The sequence below is a fragment of the Lissotriton vulgaris genome, unplaced genomic scaffold (assembly GCF_964263255.1).
Source record: "Lissotriton vulgaris unplaced genomic scaffold, aLisVul1.2 SCAFFOLD_1036, whole genome shotgun sequence".
NCBI classification, from domain to species: domain Eukaryota; kingdom Metazoa; phylum Chordata; class Amphibia; order Caudata; family Salamandridae; genus Lissotriton; species Lissotriton vulgaris.
Window position 1 is genome coordinate 555,793 of NW_028245324.1, and position 22,171 is coordinate 577,963.

At 47.6% G+C, this 22,171-nt stretch overlaps 1 protein-coding gene across 3 annotated transcripts in view; it reads left to right on the forward strand.

Moving 5' to 3' along the window:
- Positions 1 to 22,171, forward strand: part of LOC147666481 (E3 ubiquitin-protein ligase TRIM39-like) — a 160,538-nt gene that overhangs the window by 95,232 nt on the left and 43,135 nt on the right. For all 3 annotated transcript variants that reach the window (XM_086949057.1, XM_086949056.1, XM_086949058.1), the window contains exon 3: positions 14,950 to 15,180. In XM_086949057.1, the coding sequence (XP_086805183.1) occupies positions 14,950 to 15,180 (231 nt within the window). The remainder of the gene's footprint in view (positions 1 to 14,949; positions 15,181 to 22,171) is intronic.

The window sequence follows — 22,171 nt, forward strand, 5'->3', positions numbered from 1 at the left end:
AATCACCTCTCCGATGTACTTGTCGAGGGATGCACTCCCACCAGAGCTGCGTTCTCTCCCTGATACTCTTTGGGCGACTGGTCCTAACGATGTAGGTCTTTTAGAAATTCCACCATATGTAGTCACTTTGAAAGCAAATGTAAAATTTCCACGAATTCCACAATACAGAATCTCTAGTGAAGGTGAACGCGCAATTTTATTAATTGTGCAAGATTTGATCGAGAAAGGTGTAGTAGAAGAAACTAGAGGAAATGTCTGTAACAGTCCTGTCTTGCCAATTCTGAAACGTACAGATCCTTCAAAGCCTCCAGTCTATAGGTTTGTAATCGATCTTAGGGAGGTTAACAAGATTGTGATTCCACAGTTTCCTGTGGTTCCAGACATAACTGCATTGTTAACGTTGGTTCCTGCAACAGCCACATGGTTTTCAGTTATCGACTTGAAGAATGCCTTCTTCAGCATTCCGATAGCTGAGGAAAGCAGAGATATTTTCGGCTTCTCTCTAGGAGGTCGAAGCTTCAGGTTTAAACGTGCTCCACAAGGGTATTGTGAAAGTCCGTCCATTTGCAGTCAGGCATTAAAAAGTCAGTTAGATTCCTTTGTACTTCCTCCTGGTTCTGCTTTAGTGCAGTATGTAGATGATCTTCTAGTGGCTGCCGATGACAAGGAAACTTGCAAAGCAGCTACAATTTCATTATTGCATCATTTGTCTAATTTGAATCACAAGGTGTCACCTTTGAAAATGCAATACTGTTGCCAAGAAGTGACCTACCTAGGTCATCTCTTGTCAAAGGAGGGAAGAAAGTTGACCCCAGAGAGAATAAAAGCAATTACGCAGATGAATGTTCCTAGCACACAGAGAGAAGTACGTGCCTTTTTAGGTATTACCTCATACTGTAGGCAGTGGATCCCAAATTTTTCTCTTTTGGCAAAACCGTTGGTAGCTTTGACTGGGAAAAATGTTCCGAGTCCAGTGCCATGGTCTGCCGAATGTCAGCAAAGTTTTTCTGAGTTACGAAATGCACTATGTTCAGCTCCTGTATTGGGTACACCCGATTACAGTAAGCCATTCACGCTCTATGTTCACGAAAGAGAAGGTTGTGCGTTGAGTGTTCTGACACAGAGATTTGGTGATAAACAACGCCCTTGTGCGTATTTTTCATCAACATTAGATCCGGTAGCTAGAGCGTTGCCTAGTTGTTTGAGAGCTACAGCGGCAGCTGCGGCTTCCATTCGACAATCTGCTGGTTTGGTGATGAACAACATGCTAGTGGTCATGGTTCCTCATGCTGTGGACACACTCATGAATCGAACCAAGACGCAACATCTTACCAGTGCTAGATTATCAGGCTACGAGCTGACACTGCTAGCGAGTCATATTCAGATCAAAAGATGCAATGTATTAAATCCAGCAACATTGTTGCCGACTAGTCAAGAGTCGAGCGATTCCGAACCTCATGACTGTTGCTTCAGAACCGAGGAAGAGACAAAAGGACGAATTGATCTTAAAGACACCCCGTTGTCAGATCCAGATGGCACGTTATATGTTGATGGGTCTTGCTTTAAATTGGAGAATGGTGATGTGACTGCTGCCTATGCAGTAACGACTTTGAGTACGATTGTGGAGACTGCAAGAGTGAGTCAGAATTCTGCCCAAGCTGCGGAATTGATCGCGTTAACGAGAGCGTGTGTTTTAGCTAAGGGAAAGAGAGTGAATGTGTTCACAGATAGTCAGTACGCGTTCGGCGTGGCCCATAGTTTTGGCCGTTTGTGGAAAGAGAGAGGTTTCATTACGTCCCATGGGACTAAGATTCAACATGGTCAGCTAGTTAATGACTTGTTGGAATCTCTAACCTTGCCGACTGAAGTTGCGATTGTGAAGTGCAGCGCTCATAAAGCAATCACGGATGATGTTGGTCGTGGGAATGCTTTTGCTGATGAGACCGCTAAACAGACAGCTAGAAATATGATGAGTAGAATGTATGTTGCTACGTCTGCAAGATGGATTTCTGAGTCTGGAATGTGTGAGGACACAGTGGAAAGTGTGAAAGAAATTCAGAAGGAGGCGACTGAGGAGGAAAAGCTTGCATGGAAAGAGAGTACGGGTAAATTGGACTCGAGTGGGTGTTGGATTGATTTGTCGGAACAACAGCGTTGGATGTTGCCTGATGCGTATGTGCTTGCAGTAGTAACGATGGCACATGGAGCAGCGTATATCAGTTCTAAAGGGATTTGTAAGATGTTGGCTCCAGTCTGGAAGAATGATCGGATTAGTAAATGTGCAGAGAGAGTGGTGAGAAATTGCATGGTATGCCTGATGCATAATCCTGGCAAGGGAATCCCCACACCCGCTGGTCACTTCGCTCCTCCTTCCTGTCCCTTTGAAGTGATTCAGTTAGACTTCATCCATATGGATCGTTGCAACAATCTAAAGTACGTCCTAGTGGTAGTTTGTGCTTTCTCCAGATGGATCGAAGCATATCCACTGAAGGACAATACTGCCTTGTCCACTGCCAAAATCCTTCTCAAAGAATACTTCCCTAGATATGGCATGCCACGGATTGTATTGTCAGATAACGGAAGTGAGTTCGTAGGGAAAGTTATGCAGAGTGTGTGTGCCGGTGTAGGGATTAAACAAAAGTTCCACAGTGCAAACCATCCCCAGTCTGCTGGTTTAGTTGAGGGTTACAATGGCAGCCTCAAGCTGAAACTTGCTAAAATACAGGCATCCACGGGTTTGTCCTGGCCAGATGCACTACCCTTGGCTTTGTTATCAACGAGAGCGACTGTACATTCTAGAGTAGGGCTTAGTCCATACGAAATAGTTTTTGGTCGTCCCGCCAATGTTTGGGGGGTGCCTAGGCCAAAGGAATTTAGACAGCTGGAATAGCCAATGTTGATTGATTACCTTTTCGACTTGACTGCTAAATTGAGTCTTATTCACCAACAGGTTTTCGATGCATTGCCAAAGCCACCGGAGAGTCCAGGTCATCAGCTGAAACCTGGAGATCAAGTCGTCATTCGTAATTTTGCAAGGACGAAAAATCTTCAACCCAGATTCGTCGGCCCATACCAGGTGCTGCTAGCAACGAGAACTGCTATTCGTGTGGCTGGACGAAAGAACTGGATACACACGACACACGTCAAACGTGTGCCCCTGCCACTTCCTTACGATAACTGGGTGAAGAAAGGAATCGGTGCCTCCGAAACAGAACAAATACCCAGGTTTATCCCTTTCAGCGATGCAGAACTAATCACTGACACATCGAACTCTGACTCTCCTTCTGAAACTGCTCTTTTGAACTCTGAACATTCGCCATCTGCAACAAAAGAACATTTGCCATCTGCGAACCTGAACATTGCAACGTCTGCTGAAAATACACTGTTTCCAGATCAAACAGCTCCTGCTAAACTGAGATACAATTTACGATCTCGCAATATGGACAAATAAAGCAGGAAACTGCCTATTTTACACATTTGAATTTTGACACTTTGCCTCCAGCCAGGAAGTTTGCTATTGTTTTGTTGTTTTAAAATTGCCTTGCCGTCTGGGTAGCCGTAGGGTCTTGGCTGTGTGCCTAGTTGAATCTGCGGGGGTCAGACACAAGGTCGATCTTTCTGTTAGTTCTGGGAACTCCCAGGGCTGATAGAGGCATTTTCATCTACGTACACATCATCAGTGGTCGCGAGCGGATTGTAGAAGATGGAGCTTCCTGAGCTGCAACGAGAGAATGTAATTTATGTTCGCAGAAATAGACTATACAGAATTCTTCACAGCACATGCTTTCTAATGCAATGTGCAGTTACGCATCCACCACGTTCCACTAAATACAACTCAGCCAACAAAGCTTTAGTCCAGGGAATTATTGACATGATTAAAGACGTCAATAATACTCCATCTTACCCTAGAGATGAATAACGGGTATATTTGAGTTGGAACTCTACAGAGTATCGCCTTAGTTTGGGAGAAAGCAAGCGTAAAAGCTCAACTCCAGTCTGGGTCGTGCCTCACCGAGGTCAGGTCTGTTTGCAAGGAAATGGGAGAAATCCGAGAGCTCAGCTAGGGAGGAGTGAGTGCGTTGAGACTTACGTGTTTCCGTCTAACTCTTCCCCTGCCTTCCTTACTGCTAGGGGTACCTACTTCATCTGTCAAGACAGAGCGTATACATGGCTGCCTGCTGACTTCTCAGGTTCATGTTATATTGCTTGATTGTTGCCTCCGACATACACTGCTTCTTCAGATTAACACAAGACCAGAGTAGCAAGAGGTGTTTTCAGCAAGGAAGATACCGCTGGTCAGGAAGCTGGAGACTTCTTCAAAGGTTTCCTTCCGTTTTGGGGGCCTATGGCCAATAGTAGAAATCTACGTCAGCTAACACGGGTAGTTGAATCTACTATTACAGAAACTGCTGGTGCCCTTAGTAACTTAACAGCTGAGCTTCAGGCGGATCGACTCATGACGTTGCAGAACCGTATGGTTCTAGACGTAATACTTGCAGATCGAGGTGGGGTATGCAGAATGATCCAATCGAGCTGCTGTGTTTTTATTCCCAATAATGCTCCGACTGTCTATGAGGCGATCTCTAAGCTACACAAGATTTCCGACTCTATACATGTAGACAAAGGAAACTGGTCCTTCATGGAGTGGTTTTGGACTCTGATATCAGCGTGGGGATAAAAGGTTCTGATGGTCATTGGTGTCATCCTAGTATTTCTATTCTCATGCTGCCTGATTATCCAGTGTGGTCCCGCTTTGTGTAGTCTTTGTGCTGCAACATGTTTCAGAAAACCACCTGCGTTTGGAGAAAAGGCGCGAGAAAGAATGATGATTCAACAACATGTCACTGACCTGATGAGCATAGAGATAGACTCGGACATAGAGTAATTGCCTATGTAAGGGCAAAAGGAGGGTCTGAGGTTCCGTGACGATTTGAACCCGTGTTTTCAACATTGTCGTAAATACATAATTTTGGTATCAGTGAACCGCAAATGATTCATTTAGCATATCCTGGTGTTTTCGCTATGCTACGAGCAAGAGCACTCCTGTTACGAACACATTTCTGATCTACCCATGGCATCCATCTTAGATCACGGAAGCCATTTTGTGTTTCTTGCCCTCACATAGACAATGGACACGTAGTGACCTCTTTCTCTTAAGGACACGTAAGCTTTAGCCGGAGATTCACCTTGCTAGTGACACGTGCACCTTAGAACAGAACACGCCATGGCTGCATGACTCAACAGAAACTGCCTCCTCTGCCCGAGGCCAGTCCTGCTATACTGGTTCTCGTGTTCGTTGGCCTGATCATGATTAGGCGGCCGAAGCTGGTAGCCTTGCCCATTTACGACCCACAAACATCTCTTATCCTGCTTTTCTATCTTCTGCACCTGGCTCTGCTCCTTTCCTTCTGGGCCTTTATTAGGGGGAGGTAATGAAATTTACGATGAGGCGGTCCGGGTCTTGAATGAAAAGTTGACATGGGATTATGATGGAACAGTGGGAACCCCTCGTTCGTAATGTTTTGACATCAGATATTGTTGACGATTCCTGTGCAACGCCAAATATTTATTGTTTAGGACACAAAGGTTTTGGAATGTACTAACATGTAAAGAATTTGCCCGAAGCCCAATATTCAGTATATAAGGAGCAACCCTTTTTGTACAAATTGAACAGGCTCCTAGAATCTGCCCGTGTGTAGTTTCTGTGACTTCTGTGTCCCTGCAGTAATAAACCTTTGGTCTTTGACGCCACCATCGAGAAGCCCGTGTTTCTGTTTATTTGTGCACCAAGACAGGTAGAACTCCGGGGTCTTCGGGTGTTATCCCTTACACCTCTGGACGGAACCAAAAAGTCCAGAACTCCACAGCTGGTTTTGGAGCACCCTTGATGTGCTCATCACTTCACTCTATTCACTGGCAGGGCTAGGGTCATCAGTCGCACCACAGGGGGCGGAGCCAGCATTGTCTGGGGAAAACCCAGCCTCATTCAGGACACAGGTACACTCCTCATCAGCCATCAGCATGCTTATCTCCCACTCACCACCGGGCAAACCCGTTCAGCCTTCCTGGAGCCAGGCTCACCAGCCAGCTCCAGCCAATCACACGCCAGGCATATTTTACACTAATATGCCAACTACTAGAAGTGGCATTTGTACACAAGACACACTCATGCCACATACATCATTGCGAAGCATTCATTCTCACGAGTTCGCACATATCAATTTCGAACCTGTACACCCCACGCATCAGGAACTACCAGGGACACATACATTCCCCATGCATTCCTATGGGAGGGCAGGCCTATCTCATCACATGCACTCAGAGTGCGCACGCACTTTCCACTGGGACACAGTGAAAGTGCGCAGAAACCAAAAAATCACTACCTCCAATCCATACTCACAAAGCAAAAAGTTTAGGGGTGAACCTGCCAGAAGGGCCAAGTCCAACAGTCACGTACCAAGCAATCTCCTCATTTAGACCTTTACGGACACAATTGAGATGGAACACCCAAAAGGTCTCCCGTTTCTTACGTGTTATCTCACTTGGTTGACCCATCCTGACTTGTACCTTTTCTAATATGGACCATTTCGATTCTGTTTCACTGTGATTCAAATCTAGAAAATGTTGTACTAAGGGGGCCACTATTCTCTTGGTTCTAATTGCTGATTTGTGTTCACTGAAACGCAAACGGAATTTGCGGCCTGTTTCCCCCACATACGCAAGACCACAAGGGCAGAAAAGAATGTACACGTTGTTACTACAGCGACAGTTGGTAAGATGTCGTAGTCTAATTTCCATGTTGTTGTAGTTAACTACATCCGATACTAAGGCTGCCTCACAGGCGTGACATGAGCCACATCTATGGTTGCCCAAAATAATAGGCAAACCAGTAACTGACCTCGGTATGCCCATATCTAGCCTTTTAATATTACGTGTATGAACCAACAGATCCCTGAGGTTCTTGTTTCTGCGATAGGCCACTAGAGGAAGTGGTATGGGAGATATGTTTTCATCTGTATTAGGTATCCTCCAATTTTTGTTAATCACGTTCTTAATTTTAAAATTAAGAGTTGAATGATTAATCACGCAAGTAATCCGATTTTGTGGTGCGCGTTTGGAGCCTAATAGTAATGCCTCCCTATTGTAATATTTAGCTCTCTTATATGCGTGGCGTACGAGTCGATGTGGGTAGCCTCTACTAAGTAATCTTTCTTTTAGGGCATCCCTATGTACGTGGAAGGATGCCATGTCTGTACAGTTACGCCAAATGCGTAAGAATTCCCCAAAAGGGATTGACTCTCGTTGGCAATTCGGGTGGTAGCTACCAAATTGTAGAATGGTGTTCTTAGCTGTAGGTTTTCTGTATAGACTCACTTTAAGATGGCCACTAGTACCATCAATGGTGATGTCCAAAAATTCCACTCTTGAATGATCACAGTTGGCGGTAAACTTAAGATTGGCATTACTGGCGTTCAACCAAAGAATGAATTCATGTAAAATCTCTGTCGGCCCTCTCCAAATAAAAAAAAATCATCAATAAAGCGTCTCCCAAGAGACACATTTTCAAAAAACAGAGCTGCTTCATTGTAGATGTTCTGTAGCTCCCACTCCCCCATAAAAGTATTGGCTACACTGGGGGCACAAGATGCACCCATCAATGTCCCTTTTATTTATTTATAAAGGGAGCCATTAAATTCAAAAAAGTTATTCAGAGGACAACCTCAAGGCATTGTAGGTACATTATTGCCCATCATTGTCAGCAGAGAGATGAATCCGACCTTTACTGTCCATAGAAGGGCAATCTTGCAGTATGTCTTCCCACATGCACAGTCCTCTTTCCTCAATCCCCACTTTATTTCCCCTTTCAGAGCTGCACCCTCATAATCCACCCTTTTAATCATCTCTTTTTTCGACCCCCATAGACCAGCTCCATCTGAAGCTTTCCACCTCATTGATATCCGGCGGCGAGCTAATATTAATGCTGCATCTAAGAATCTACATATAACAGCCTTTGATTTGGCCATAGGGAACAGTCCTAGAAGACAGGTCGACAGGGTTCTAGTAATATTCCTATCCGTGGATATGTTAACAAATTCACTATTGTTTCCAAATATGTTGTCACCGTCGAACCCCTCACACAACGTAGTAAAAATCTGCTCCCTCTGTGTTACATCTTGGGAGGCTGCATGTGTACTTGAGAACATGAAATGAATCCTTTAGGTAAGATTCTCCCTAGGCCGGCAGTAACGCTGAAGTAATGTAAACCTGGAGTTCCTGGAAACTGAGGGGGGAGGCAGGAGTTTTAGATTTGGCCTCAACCCCATCGTTAAATGGTGTCAAATGGCGTTCCCCTGTTAAAGCTCCATTGTTCCCACAGACCAATCAGCTCTCCCTTGGATTGTGCAAGTTGCACCTGATATAATAGTCAATATCTCTCTGCCTCCTATTGGTTGTGCTCAGGTCCTTAAAACAACAATGCTCTGGGGCTCTACTATCCCTTCCTGCCATCAGCTCTGCATTGTAGCCTCTAGTGCCCCATATAAAAGAAAATCCTGAGGTTGGATCGCCTATTCGCTTATTATGTCCTAAAACTCAACCGGTCTTCCGTTCTCAAACAACTGCACCGGAGTGTCCAATACTTTCCTCCCCCAAATATATCGTCTCCTCAAGCTACTCCTTTGTGACAAGAATAATAAAGATTGTAACACCAACTCTCACTCATACAGTATTTGTGTTTTTATCCTCTGGAGGGCCCTAGCCCGCATCTATCGCAACTTTCTGCCCAGAATCCCCTCCCTGTGAAACTGCACCCCTCGAGATGGAATGAGAAATAGACTCAGATGAGTGCCCTGAGAGGGTACATCCAGCTCTCCATTTTCCAAAGCACCCCAACAAACACGAGATACTACACTTCTAGATCAGGGACTGCCATCCCCTCCATCTGTCAGAAGTATAAGTTCGGCTAATACAATTCTCCACCTCTGCGATGCTCTCATTTCGCCAAACACAACTCTGGGTGTCTGTATTGGTAAAGCGGCGAATAAGTACAGAAGGCGTGGAAGTAGCATCCTCTTTCAGAGGACTATTGTACCCATTGCAGAGAGGGGAAGTGTATGCTAGAATGGTATAGATTGTCGTAGTGAGGTCAGGGCTGCAATTTCAGGACTTTTACCCCTCCCCAACAGGGGAATGCGGTGGATAATCATTAAACTTGCTCCAATTCACAATTTGCTGAAGTGCTCCAAGGCCTCAAAAGTGTTCGCTGCATCTGATCGCTTTCCACATAGTATTACAACATTTTGTCTGCATATAGAGAGATATACAATGAGGCTCCACTAACCAAACAGTCTTTGTAGCAATTTCCCCGTTGGATCACCAGAGCTAGTCTCTCCATCGATGAGTGGGCAACGCTGCCTCGTGACCCTACCAACTATACATTTGTCCGAAATAGCCCATCAAGCCTTTATACGGACCATGAGCCCTTGTTAGGAAGCAGCTTCACAAACCCAGGGTCACCTGAACTGTGAAGATAAATTCCCATTGCAGAGAATTAAAGGCTTTTTTGATATCTATGGAGAGTGCTCATGTCTTAGGCTAGTCTCCAAGGAGAATTTAATACCCGTACTGTCGGCCTTATATTTGGTACCGTGCTTCTTGTCTGGACAAACCCTGAGTGATCAGGGTGGATCAGCACCCCTACCTAATGCAATCTGTTTGCTGAGTACCTTATAATCCACATTAAGTATGAACAGTGGCCTACAGGAGGTCACCTGTTCCTCATCCTTGTCCTTTTTATACAGTGTCACAATCAGCGCCTCACACGTTGTTGGAGAGCGGTAGCTCACTATTTTAGATTCATTATACATCTCTGTCAATATGGGAGCCAATCCATCTATACAGGCTGCATAAAATTCAGGGCAGGCATCGGACCCAGGCACGTTTCCTCTGGCTCAGATGTATTAGCACCCACACTTCCTGAAGTGAAAAAGTCCCCACCCAAGAAGGTGGCTTCCTCACTTGTCAGTCTGTGTGTCTTAGCCACCGAGACATAGTCATGCAATGCTTGAGTATCAGGCGCAACCCGCACAGCAAATAGCTGTGTATAGTTGGTCATAAAAGTTGCATTTATTTCTCCCTGTAACAAGTTGCCCCTCATCAGGTCATGTCCTTATCCTCGCAAAACCAAAGGGAATGATGGAATGAGTGTTGAACATTGCAAGCACTCACCCGCAGTCAACTGATCTGGGTTTAATCCATCATTATTGTTTAGCTCACTCCGCCACCTCAGTTCAGACATGGCTATATGCAAATCAGTCTGACCCTGTGCCTCATGGGAACAGTCCAGCCCGAACTGCCAAGCCATGTCTTCCCTGGACCAGAAACCAGTATCTTGGGATCGGTTTCTGGCTAATCAGCCGTCATCAGCCAGGCTAGCTTGAATCCAGTGGCAAAGTGAGCAAGGGACCCACGTCTGGGCATACCCTGCCAACTTAGGGCGAACAAAGCAACACCAAAGGGGATGATGGACGGAGTGTTGAACATTGCAAGCACTCACTCCCAGTCAACTGATCTGGGTTAAATCCATCATCATTCTTTAGCTCACTCTGCCACCCCAGTGCAGACATGGCCATATGCAAATCAGCCGTCATCAGCCAGTCTAGCTTGATTCCAGTGGCACAGTGAGCCCAGAACCCATGTATGGGCATACCTGGCGCACTTAGGGCGAGAAAGCAAAATACACACATTTGATGGACGGAATGCAGAACAAATCAAAACATTCACCCCCAGCCAAGCGATCTGGGTTAAATCCATCATTCTTTTGCTCACCATGCCATCCCAGGTTAGACCCAGCCATATGCAAATCAGTCTTGACCCTGTGCCTCATGGGAACAGTCCACCCCGAACTGTCAAGGACCGGAAACAAGCATCCTAGGACCGGTGTGGTGCCTTGAAGCCTGGCTGTCTGCTGGGAGTGGTAAGTTGTTTGCCTGACCCTGCAGGTGATGACACTCTCCAGGAAGAGAGGGGTCCAGTTTGTCTAGGATGAATCAGACTACTCAAGCGATCTCATGGGAACCCTGGTGCGTCCGAGCCTCTCCTCTCAGTTCCTGGTGAGAATGAATGTTCTGTGGTCCTCGACGGTCCAGTTATGGTTGTAACTAAGTGATTGCCACAGTGACAGCCGAGGGCTGCAACTGCAAGACGATGCCAAGGGAAAATTCATTATTTATTTAATTTTCCCTCAGTATCGTCCCTTGAAATCCCCCCTTCCTGGCTCCACTGCTGTTACCTGCACGGAGCGCGGCTGGGGGTTGTACTTGACCCACTTTGCGGAGACCTCCGTTGAGGCACTCTACCTCTGCCTTCCCCATGGCTCCCCGAACAGTGTCTCTCAAGCCGTAAGTCACATTGACCCCTGGCTCTGCCATGGGGGTTCTCCTTGGTTCTATTGGGGCCATTCAACTAGTGGAGCTCACTTTGAATAATCTGGTTCAGTCCCCCGCTAGTCATGCATCTTTCCTGTCCTGGAATGTTGCGGTACATCTCTGTCCTTGGGTGAAAAGTATGTGAAGTTCTTTCGTGCCGGCAGCGACGGCTGACAGCTCTATTCAGCGGGTTCTGTTTCATTCCTGATGCTGAACGCCAGGCACAACTCACTGGGCAGTAACGCTGAAATCTTTGCCCTTCTCAGTCGATGGGAGGTTACAATTCATGATAAGGGTGGTGATGCGCACAACCTTAAGCAATCTGTGGCAGTGCCAACATCATTCAAGAGGAGATTGTGATGGGATTGTGGTGCTCGTGGTCCAGGAGATCCTGACCATAACATTACATTCTTCTTGGGTCCAATCTCAACCCCGCACCCAAGCAAGCAGCTCCCCTCAGTCTGCGTCCCAGGGGTGAGCGCTCCGGGCAGATGCAGTTACCTTCTGATGGTGCCAATCTTCTTCCAGCTCATGTCACTTCTGCCTTCCCTACTACCGATGATATCTAAAACTTCTTTAGTTCTTCATATGCTGTTTGGTGTTAGATGGCTCAGCGGAACGGGCAGCGTGTTGAGTTCCAAGACACTCTGGGCCTCAGGTGTCAGCACAGCCGTCATCACTGGGGAGACATATCCAGGACCTCACCTGTAGTGCAGCCGTAATGACCTTGTCTTGTGTTGCAGTGTGGGTTTAAAGTTGTCTGGCATCCTTTGCATCCTCTTTCCTTCTGAGCTGTCTCTTTCCAATGCAAGGACATCTCCAGTGTGTCTCCAAGTAATCCGTCAGGTCACTCCTTCCAAGGAGGGTTAAGGCCACCTGTTCTGGCAGACTGGTTGAATCTTCACCATTCAAGGGGATTTGGCAGTAGGTACTCTAACTAAGGTGTTCTAAAGAATCTCCCAGTCGTTGCTTGTGTGTTGCCTCAGCTCCTTGTCAAGAAAGCTCATCACAGGCAGTTCGTTTTCCAAATTGCAGACATTGTGTATTCCTGAAAAGTGTTTAGCCGCGGTGGAAGCGGATAGTATGGTTTTATGAGGAGAAAATTGAGGACTCAATGATGACCATAATAAAAAGATATCCTCCTGCAGGAAGTGACGTAAGGATAAAAGCAGGTGGCATCCTGTGCCGTGGTCCAGGAGGGACAGGCTTAGCTATAAATGGTTTGGAATGCATTCATTTTCTTTGAGTGCAAAATTCATCAAGCCAGAAAACACTGCTCGTCATCCTTATTCACAGACTGCCACCAGCAGCATCTCGGTACTAACAGGAGAGTGGCTGTAGGTCCTCTTTGGCAGGCTGTGGCTGTGTCGTTACACAATCACAAAACCCCTCCCTGAGGTTCCTTGGTACGAAGGATTAGAGGCTGTTGTTGAAAATACATATCTTTTTGGGCGTTCAGTGATTTGGTTAAGTCTTTAAGAACCTTAGGATCTAACTGAGAATGAGCGAGACGCACTTGCACAAATGTTTGTGCAGCACCAGTTATTGGATGGGGTTGAATGATTGCTTGAGCAAAGGTGATTGGATATCTTAGCGACAGCGCGTCAGCAAGTGTGTTCTTGGACCGAGGGACAGAACTAATGAAGAAGACGCACTGAGCAAAGCAGTGGGTTCTGTTCTCACACTGTAAATTACAGAGGCTCTCTGCGTTTCTATGATGGGTTTGAATCTCAAATGGTCTTGTATTCGGATTTTAAGGTGTCTCCATTATGTGTGGATGAGTTTCAATGTAAGACGTTTTATGAGCCTTTGCAGCTCCGCTCACAGTCTTTAAGTAGGTGAGAAAGGCAGAAGATCGGGTCCTCAAGTCCGGCCTCATCCTGAGATTGCAAATCAATTATCATTAGTCTAATCACTTCTATTATCTTCCTTAAACGTGTCATTATCATCAGATTCAAGGGACCCATAATCAGATTTCTTATTTGAATCCTCACCTTTCTTGAATATCTTGCGTTGGAAGGGGGGGGGCGGAGGCGGGCTCTCTATCTTGGGTGAAACGGTTGATAGCAGATGAGCAGATTTTATTAAGGATATAAAGAAATAAAAGGACAAGGCCGCACTCCTGCTTGGAAATACTTAAGGCAGGAGGACCCCCTGAACTATTTCCAGGACCTCCCTCCCTCCCCAAAATATGCTTTTCATCCAAGACTAGATGCTCCATCCATCAAAGATAAAACTGTCATTAATTTTATGTAGTTCCTTTGCACTCTCACAGATATGATCAATCAGTTCCAGTGCTCTGGATGAGAGGGAGGTTCGGGTGCTCTGCGGATGGACAGTGTGCATCTCGGACCTGGTCTGTGTGGGTGAGCAGCGCACACCTCAGTGGAAAGATTGACTGAGGGCTTGAGCAGCACACAGCTCAGTGGGGGGTGTATGGATGACCATCACACAGATCAGCGGGGCGAGCTGTGGGTGAATAGAAGAGAGCTAAGTAGGGGGTTGTGAGTGGGCAATGAACAACTCTAAGCCGCAGGTGCTGTGTGGGCAATGCGCAGCCTAGAGAGGTTCTGTGTGGGTGGTTCATGTACTGCACAGCTCCGTGGAGGGCTGCCTGGGTGGATGGTGCAAAGCTCAGTTGGGCTCTTGTTGGGTGGGCAGTGCGCAGCTCGCTGTGGGGTTTGTGTGTGGCATTTGGTGGGTGAGCAGTGTTCAGCTCAGTGGGTGAGGTTGTTGGAAAGTGCTCATCTCAGTGGGGGCTGTCTAGGTGACAATGTGCAGCTTGGTCAGGGTTATGTGGGTGGTTAGTACAAAGCTCAGTGGAGGGCTGTGTGGTGACCAGTGCACAGCTCCATAAAGTTCTTTGCGAATGGATAGTGCACGGCTCACTGGTTAATGTACAGCTCAGTACGTAGGCTGTGTGCAGCACATAACTCTGGGGTTCAATGTAGTGTGCAGTGCACAGTGCAGGGGAAGCTATGGGAGCAGTGCACAGCTCAGTAGGGGTATGTGTGGGTGTGCAGTGCACAGCTTAGTGAAGGGCAGTGTGCAGTGCACAGCTCATTTGAGGTCTCCAGGGATTTTGCGGGTGGGCAGTGTACAGCTCGGGGGGTCTGTGTGCTTGGGTATTATACAGCTCAGTAGGGGGCTACGGGGTCTGTGCTGGTGGACAGTTCACCACTCAGTGGGGGAGGTGGTTGGGCAATGCACAGCCCAATGGGGGGCGGGGGGGGAGGTCTGTGTTGGTGGGCAGTGCACAGCCCAGTGAGGGGCTGTGTTGTTGGGAGCGGAAAACTAAGACAGTAGAAGGGAAGGAAGCAAGAGTGTACAGCTGCAAGAAACACAGTTTTCTTGCTTAGCTTTAGCTTCGCACCGCCTGGGCCCCTAAATATGGCACCAGTCCTAGTTTTGTTGGTTTCTCTCAGAACTACTTGTGCCCCCCCCCCCCAGCCTACACACTACATATGGCGGTGCTCATTTAAATCTTCCCAGAATCTAACCATTTTTTCTTTGATGCTGACAGAACAAGGTGAGAGCGGAGAAGAAGAAAATTGCGTCTGAGATTGAAGAGCTGCGCCAGCTCCTGAGGGATAAAGAGCAGACACTGAACCAGAGACTGGAGGAGATGGAGAAGACAATCACCATGGAAGAAAATGGAAATATATCCAGACTGTCCAATCAAATCACTTCTCTCAATGCCCTGATAACAGATCTAGAGAAGAAATGCAAGGAATCAGCGTTGGACCTCCTGAAGGTGAGACTCTGCTTGGTAAATACAAGACAATACAGAAGAGCTACATTCATCTGGTGTGTGAGGCGTTGAATGTATGTGAAGCACCTGTATGATCAACAGACCGGGTTAATTTACACTGAGCTCCTGTATTCTGACAACCCAACAAAATATACAAGCAAGTTTAACGGCAAATCCTTCTGCACTGACAGCACAACACAATGTACAGACTGATTCAGTGTAGAGGAACCTACTTGTATACTGACGGCCCAACACGGTATCAAGAACAGATGTACGTAAAACTATCCCATTCAGAACGCCACACTGCGCTGTGTCGCGTGACCTCATTCAGAATGTGGTTATGGATTATTGCTAAAAATCTCCTATAGAGGTCAACAATGAACATCCTTAAAACAGTGTAAAATATAAACACAAATTAATTTTATTCCTAAACTAAAATATCATTACGCATTTGATAAATTTTGAATAATGCTATTATTGATAGAATATAAATAGTGAGCACTGGTTTCGTAAATTTACTGGTTGAGACTCTACATATAATTACTACAGTGTGTGCAGTTTTGGTCAATCCCGCTAGCACCATCCCACCTCCCCTTATTTATGTTTAACGACAAACCTTGTGTGCGCAGATGAAGAAAGAAGGTTCTCATAGAACAGTCACATCCTGAAATATGGCTGCATACTTTGGTTTCATGCTTTTTATTCAGGTTCAGGGCGTTTATCCAAACTGTAATTAAGCTCCGGTGCTCGAAGTCTTAAATTGATTTATTTATAATATTTATAGAGCGCACTGGGACTAGACTGGTAGTCTGAGGCTGTACCAGCAATTGTATACACGGGGAGAAAAAGTAACCAAGACAGTGCAGTGTTACAGACATCCATCATTTAGGAAACAGCCAGGTCTTGAAGGCTTTCCTGAATTTCAGCAAATCTGCCAAGGCCTCAATTCAGACGGTATCCTATTCCAACTCTAGGCAGCCTTCACTGGGAAGACACGACCCCCTTGTCGAACCTCGGGAACTCGTGTTCCTTAATACGATTAGCGGTTGCAGACCGTAGCGCCCTTCCCGGAGCAAATCTTTTCAGTCTTCGCTGCAGCGATGTGGAGCTCTTATCCCGAAGGGCCGTAAACACAACACATCGCCTTGAAGAAAACCCTCTGCTCCACGGGGAGCCAATACATTTCCCTTAGAGCCTTGGAAGCCGAGGATCTCTGTGGCCTGTTTAATAGCAGGTTTGCTGCAGCCACCTGAACTCTGTACAGTCTCTTGATCGAGTAGTCAGCGGCTCCTAATAGGAGAGAATTACAGTCGTCTAATCTACTGAGTGTGACACTTCCCAAAATTATTGCTTTAGCCGGGTCAGGTAGGACCAGGAACATTTGTTTTAGTCCTTGAAGCAGAACAAAACAAACACCAGGCACTTTTGTTCACATACTTTTCCAAGTAAAGACAATCATCAAAAGTGTCTCCAGGATTGTGTACTGCTTCTCAGAAGCATAACTGGGTCTCTCTAGGGAGTGGCGAGAAATTAATGGGTAGTGGCATCGAAATTTTGTTCGCGGGGCAGCATAACAATTCTGTCTTATTCCTGTTTAGTTTGAGGGAGTTTGCACTCATCCTAGGTACAACATCCACTAAACGGGCCTGGAAAGATTTTACAGCATCTGTCTGATATTATTATTAAAAGACAGAATTAGCTGCGTATCGTCTGCATAATTAACCACAGAAATGTGATGCGTCTTTATCGGAGAAATTAGAATCTGCATTTAAATGTTAAACAGCACCGGGCTCAGTGCTAAACCTTGAGGCACCCTATTAGACCTGACATCATTGGCTTGAGTCTCTCCTCCATTTTTTCTGTTTGCCTCTACTGTTTTACGATGTTTTGCTGGTATATGCTTTGGGCGCCGTGTCACTGCTGATCAGTGCCATAGCGCAAGTGCTCCCTATGTTAAATTGATGTATCTATTGTATCCATGTTTGGCTTATTTGGTTTACTGTCAGTCCCTAGTCTAGTGCACCAGGAGTGCTGGGGCTGGTAAATACAAATGCCGCTCGTGGGCTTGCAGCACGTGTTGTGCCACCCACAGGAGCGGCCTCGTAAAAGAATGTCTACGGGTCGGTCATTGCGAGACCCACGTGCAGTCTTGTACTGTCACGCCGGCTGCGCAGGTATACCTACTTGCCAGCCCCTCCAACCTTCCCTTAACTTCATGTTAGTCACCCCTATTGTAGGCCCGTGGGCAGGGTGCATTGTAAGTGTAAGGTAGGACACGCCTGACCAAGTTGGCATGTCCTGATAGTGAAGTGCCGCCATCTTCGTGCTTCACTATTGCGAGGTAGCCTGCTCTCCATTGCTTAGAATGGGCCGCCGGGATTATTAATGCTATGATCCTAGCTGGCTCGGAGAGTACGGTGCAATGTCGAGTTTGGTATCCCTGAACTCGGGGTTTAATTACGCATCCGGTGGTGTGGATGGTTTTTGGACTCTGGGTTCGAAAATAGTACTTTTAGAAAGTGTCTATTTTCTTGTCTAACCATATCTGGTCTCTGCTGGTCTTGCGTGTGTGTGACAGGAGCTGGGTGGCTCCAAGAGGTCTGGATGAGTCAGTGTGGGATGAGTGGGACATTTACGTTGAGAGTAGGGGGAGAGTAGTTGTTGATAGCCTGCCTTGCCTGATACAATGCTGGCTCCACCTCCTGCCAAGCGACTGATGGCTCTGTGCCTGCCATGGACGATCCTAGCCCCACCTCCTGCCAGGAGGGCGATAGCTCTGCTCCTGCCAGTATCAATGCTGGCTCCACCTCCTGCGGGGCGTCTGAGGACCCGGCCCGGCTCAATGAATAGGCCAGGTGCTACTGCCTAGCTCCACCCACCGCAGACCCAGGATGTTGGGAAACCCCCGGCATAGACAAAGGGATCAAAGACGAAAAGGGGTATAAGAGAAGGACCCCTGAACTAGGAAATCAGATCACTTCTGACAAGGAACCCTGTAACCAAGGACAAGAGCCCTGCTGATCTAAAGGACTGCCTACCCCTTCTGCCAGTGTGCTGTTGTTGGGGGGAATCCTGCAGCGCTTCTTTATTTTTGCCAAGGAACCAGGAGAGAGGAACTGTGTGTGTACTCTCAAGCTTGCTAAGAAAATCTCCAAGGACTGGAAGGATGCCAGTCTCCTGCTGAAGTCACAGGGCTAAAGGACTTCATCTGCTAAAAGTGCTATTTGCTGGAAGTGTGAATCCAGCACCTCTGAAAGGACCAGCCATCACGATGACCGGACGCTGGGCCCGACCGACGCCAGCAGCAACGCCAGTGAGTGGGAGTACGGCTCTAACTCCAGAGGACCTCGTGTCTGCCCCGCTGCTGATCGCATCAACCGTGTGCCCTTCGACGCCGTGAGCGCTGCTCACTCTGTGCAACCGCATCATCGACGACGCCTGCTGAGGCCTGATCGACACCGAAGACGCGACGCCGGATTGCCCGACGCCGCCGATCATCGTGTGCTTCATTTTCCTAAGGTACTGTGTTGTTGGGGGTCCATGTGACTCCAGGCCCGACGTAGCGCTCCTCGCGGTCGACGCCACACCTGTGGATTATCTTTGCCTCGACGTTGTGTAGCTCCCGTGTGAGTTACCCTGTTGCTAAGAACTGTGTTTCCAAGAAGAAGATTTGCTTGATACTAAAAGACTTTTGTGCTAAAGAAGAAACTACCTTTGAACTATCCTTTTTCCTTCCCGAACGTATTTATTCCGATTGTGTACAGTTTTGCCGTTATTTGGTCTTGTGCTAAGCCTTATATAAAAATACTTATTTTTATAATACTACGGTGTCGTGTCCATTTGTAGCGTGTTCACTGTGTTACTGTATGTGGTCATAATTGCTTAACGCACAGCCTCTGAGATAAGCCTGTTCTGCTCTGCCAAGCTACCGAGGGGGTGAGCAGGGGTTATCAAAGGGTGTGATCCCCTTGCCCTGACTAGAAAAGGAGTGTCCCTATTTGTCAGAAGTGCATACCTCTGCCAACTAGAGACAGCCGGTTCTAACATTGGTGGGTCAGCGGTGAGGATTCAGACTTTGCATTTATGACCCATGTACAGTGATTAGTGTGCGCTACATAGTGAAAGCAGACCATAGCGCAGTCACAATCTGATTCGGAAGGATCCTATTTTTGTTCTCCGCTTTTCTGAAACTTGATTTTCTGAACACTGCCAGTTTTTAACCATGAGTGACAACGGAGTCACTGCCCCTGCTATCGTTGTTGTGGAGGAGTTCGAGAGGAGTAAGCTAAAGAGATACAAGAAAGATGAGCTGAAACACTTTTGCGTCCAGTTTGAAGTTCCTACCACCGGCCTCTCGAGAAAAGATGATTTTTATAAAGCATTGCAGGCCTGGTGGGAGTCCAGAAATCCCTCTGATGTGGTGGTGGTACCCACAGAGGAAGGGGATGAGGAGGTGCCAGTGAATGGACCTGTGCCCTCTCCCGGAAGCAGTGTTTCCTCCAAAGGTCTTTCCCCTGAAGAAAGAGAAGAAAGGGCGAAAGAGCGAGTTTACAACATGGAGATGGCAAGGCTAAAAATAAATGGGCAGTTGGAGTTAGAAAATGCAAGAGGTAGAAGGGAAGCTGATTTAGAGATCAAAAAGTTGGAGTTTGAACGAGAGAAGTTAGCTTTGGAGCGTGAAGCCAGGTTGAGGGAGCTGGATATCCAAGCTAAAAAGTTAGAGTTGAATCCCTCTGGTGGCAGCATTCCATCCGAGCCTGCAGAAAGTAAGTTTTACTTCCCGAAAGAAGTGATCAAGGATTACAATAAGAATGAAGATATTGGTCAATGGTTTAAAGCATATGAGTTAGCATTGTTAGCCCACCAGGTCCCTGAGAGGAATTGGGGAGCGGGGTTGTGGGGTCGCTTTGTGAATGAGGGAAGAGATACCCTGTTAGACATGCCTGTTGCGGATAGGATGTCGTATACTCATATGAAAGATGCTTTAATGTTGCGATATGGTTTAACCCCCGAGCAGTACAGACAAGCTTTTAGAGAATGTAAGAAATTGCCTGGTACGACGTGGGTTGAATATGTGTCTTATTTTTGCAGAGCCATGGATGGTTGGGTAAAGGGCAGCAAGGTGGAAAGTTATGAAGCTCTTTATGATTTGTTTGCTTGGGAGCACTTGTCTAATAACTGTTTTCCAGAGCTGTGCCAGCACCTGATTGATAGCAAGATATCTAACCCTAGAAAACTTGCTGAGGAGGCGGACCGCTGGGTCAGTACCAGGGTCCACAAGGGTCCAGTGGGAGACTCAGCCAAAGGTGGGCAGGGTCCCCAGCAGAAGAGTGGGGGGGACAAGGGTAAACAGAAGGAGTCCCAGAAAGGGCCCCAAAGTAATCCCCAAGAGAACCAAGAGAAAGGTTCCCAGCCTCCCCCTGAGAAGAAGCCAGGGGCCCCGACGGGTAAACCTGTTCGTAGGGGCCCCCTAACCTGCTACACTTGTGGGCAGGTGGGACACCGGTATTACGATCCCCAGTGTCCCATGAAGAAATCGAATGCACCGTCGAGTGCACCCCCCCGTCAGTTGGCGAGTGTAGCCTTGGGAGGGGAGGAGATGGTTGTCCATGGTGGGAGGGGTCCCGCAGAGATGTCCCTGGTCTCGCTAGGAGACATGCAAATGGTCCCTCCGCCCCCTCTGCCTAGTAACACTAGTAAATATAGGCAGTGGGTGACCATTAATGGCCATAGAGTGGAAGCTCTCAGAGACACCGGAGCGAGTGTGACAGCTGTCAAGTGTCACTTGGTGTCCAGAGAGCAGGTGGTTCCCCACGCATTCTACCCCGTGATAGCTGCCGATAACTCCCAGAAAGAGTGTGAGGTGGCTCAGGTTTCCTTTGAATGGGGGGGGAGTTTCAGGTACTCTTCAGGTTGCTGTGAGGCCCGCCATGCCTGTCGATTGTCTCCTGGGCAATGATTTAGAAGACTCCCCTTGGGCTAAGGTGGAGAGAGAGGCGCACTTGAAAATGTTGGGTGTGCCAGAGTGGGTGTGTGCAACCACTCGATCCATGACAGCGAGTAAGGGTGTTGATGGGGTCCCGGAGCCTGAAAGTACGGCCCAGGACCCAGCTGTGAAGAGAAGAGGCAGGAGGCGCGGGAAACCGGCCCCCGTAGTTCCCGTGGTCCAGGAGGAGGTAGACCCTGAGGGGGATGCCCTGGAGCCCACAGGGGAACAAATTGCCGAACTGGGAGATCTGCCCGAGCTGACCCACTGGCAGCAGGATGGTGGTCCCTCCAGGGAGGAATTCTGTGCGGAACAGAAGGTGTGCCCTTCTCTTGTGGGCATGAGGCACCAGGCCTCAGCCCAATCCTCAGGTGATCAGGCAGGATCACATTTTGTGTACTGGGAGAACGACCTCCTGTATAGCGAGCCTAAGGCTGCTGAGCCTGGGTCAGCCCGTGTGCTGGTGGTACCCCAGCGCTTCAGAGCCTTCCTACTGGGTTTGGCTCATGACGTACCGTTAGCTGGACATCTGGGGCAGGACAAGACCTATGACAGGCTTGTCACCCATTTTTATTGGCCTCAGATGCGTAGGGATGTAGACATCCATTGCAAGACTTGTCGCACTTGCCAGGCAAGTGGGAAAAGCGGAAGGAAGCAGAAGGCTCCCCTCCAACCTTTTCCAGTGGTCAGCACCCCCTTTGACCGGGTGGGTATTGACATTGTTGGGCCCCTGGACCCCAAGACAGCCCTGGGCAACAGGTTCATCCTGGTCTTGGTGGACCATGCCACGAGGTACCCGGAGGCCATCCCTCTCCGAACAGTGACGGCCCCCGTGGTGGGACGAGCACTGATGGGTGTTTTCTCCCGGATGGGGTTCCCCAGAGAGGTGGTGTCCGACCAAGGCACCAACTTCATTTCGAACTATATGAAGTCTCTGTGGAAGGAGTGTGGGGTAACCTACAAGTTCACCACTCCTTACCACCCTCAAAGAAATGGGCTGGTTGAGAG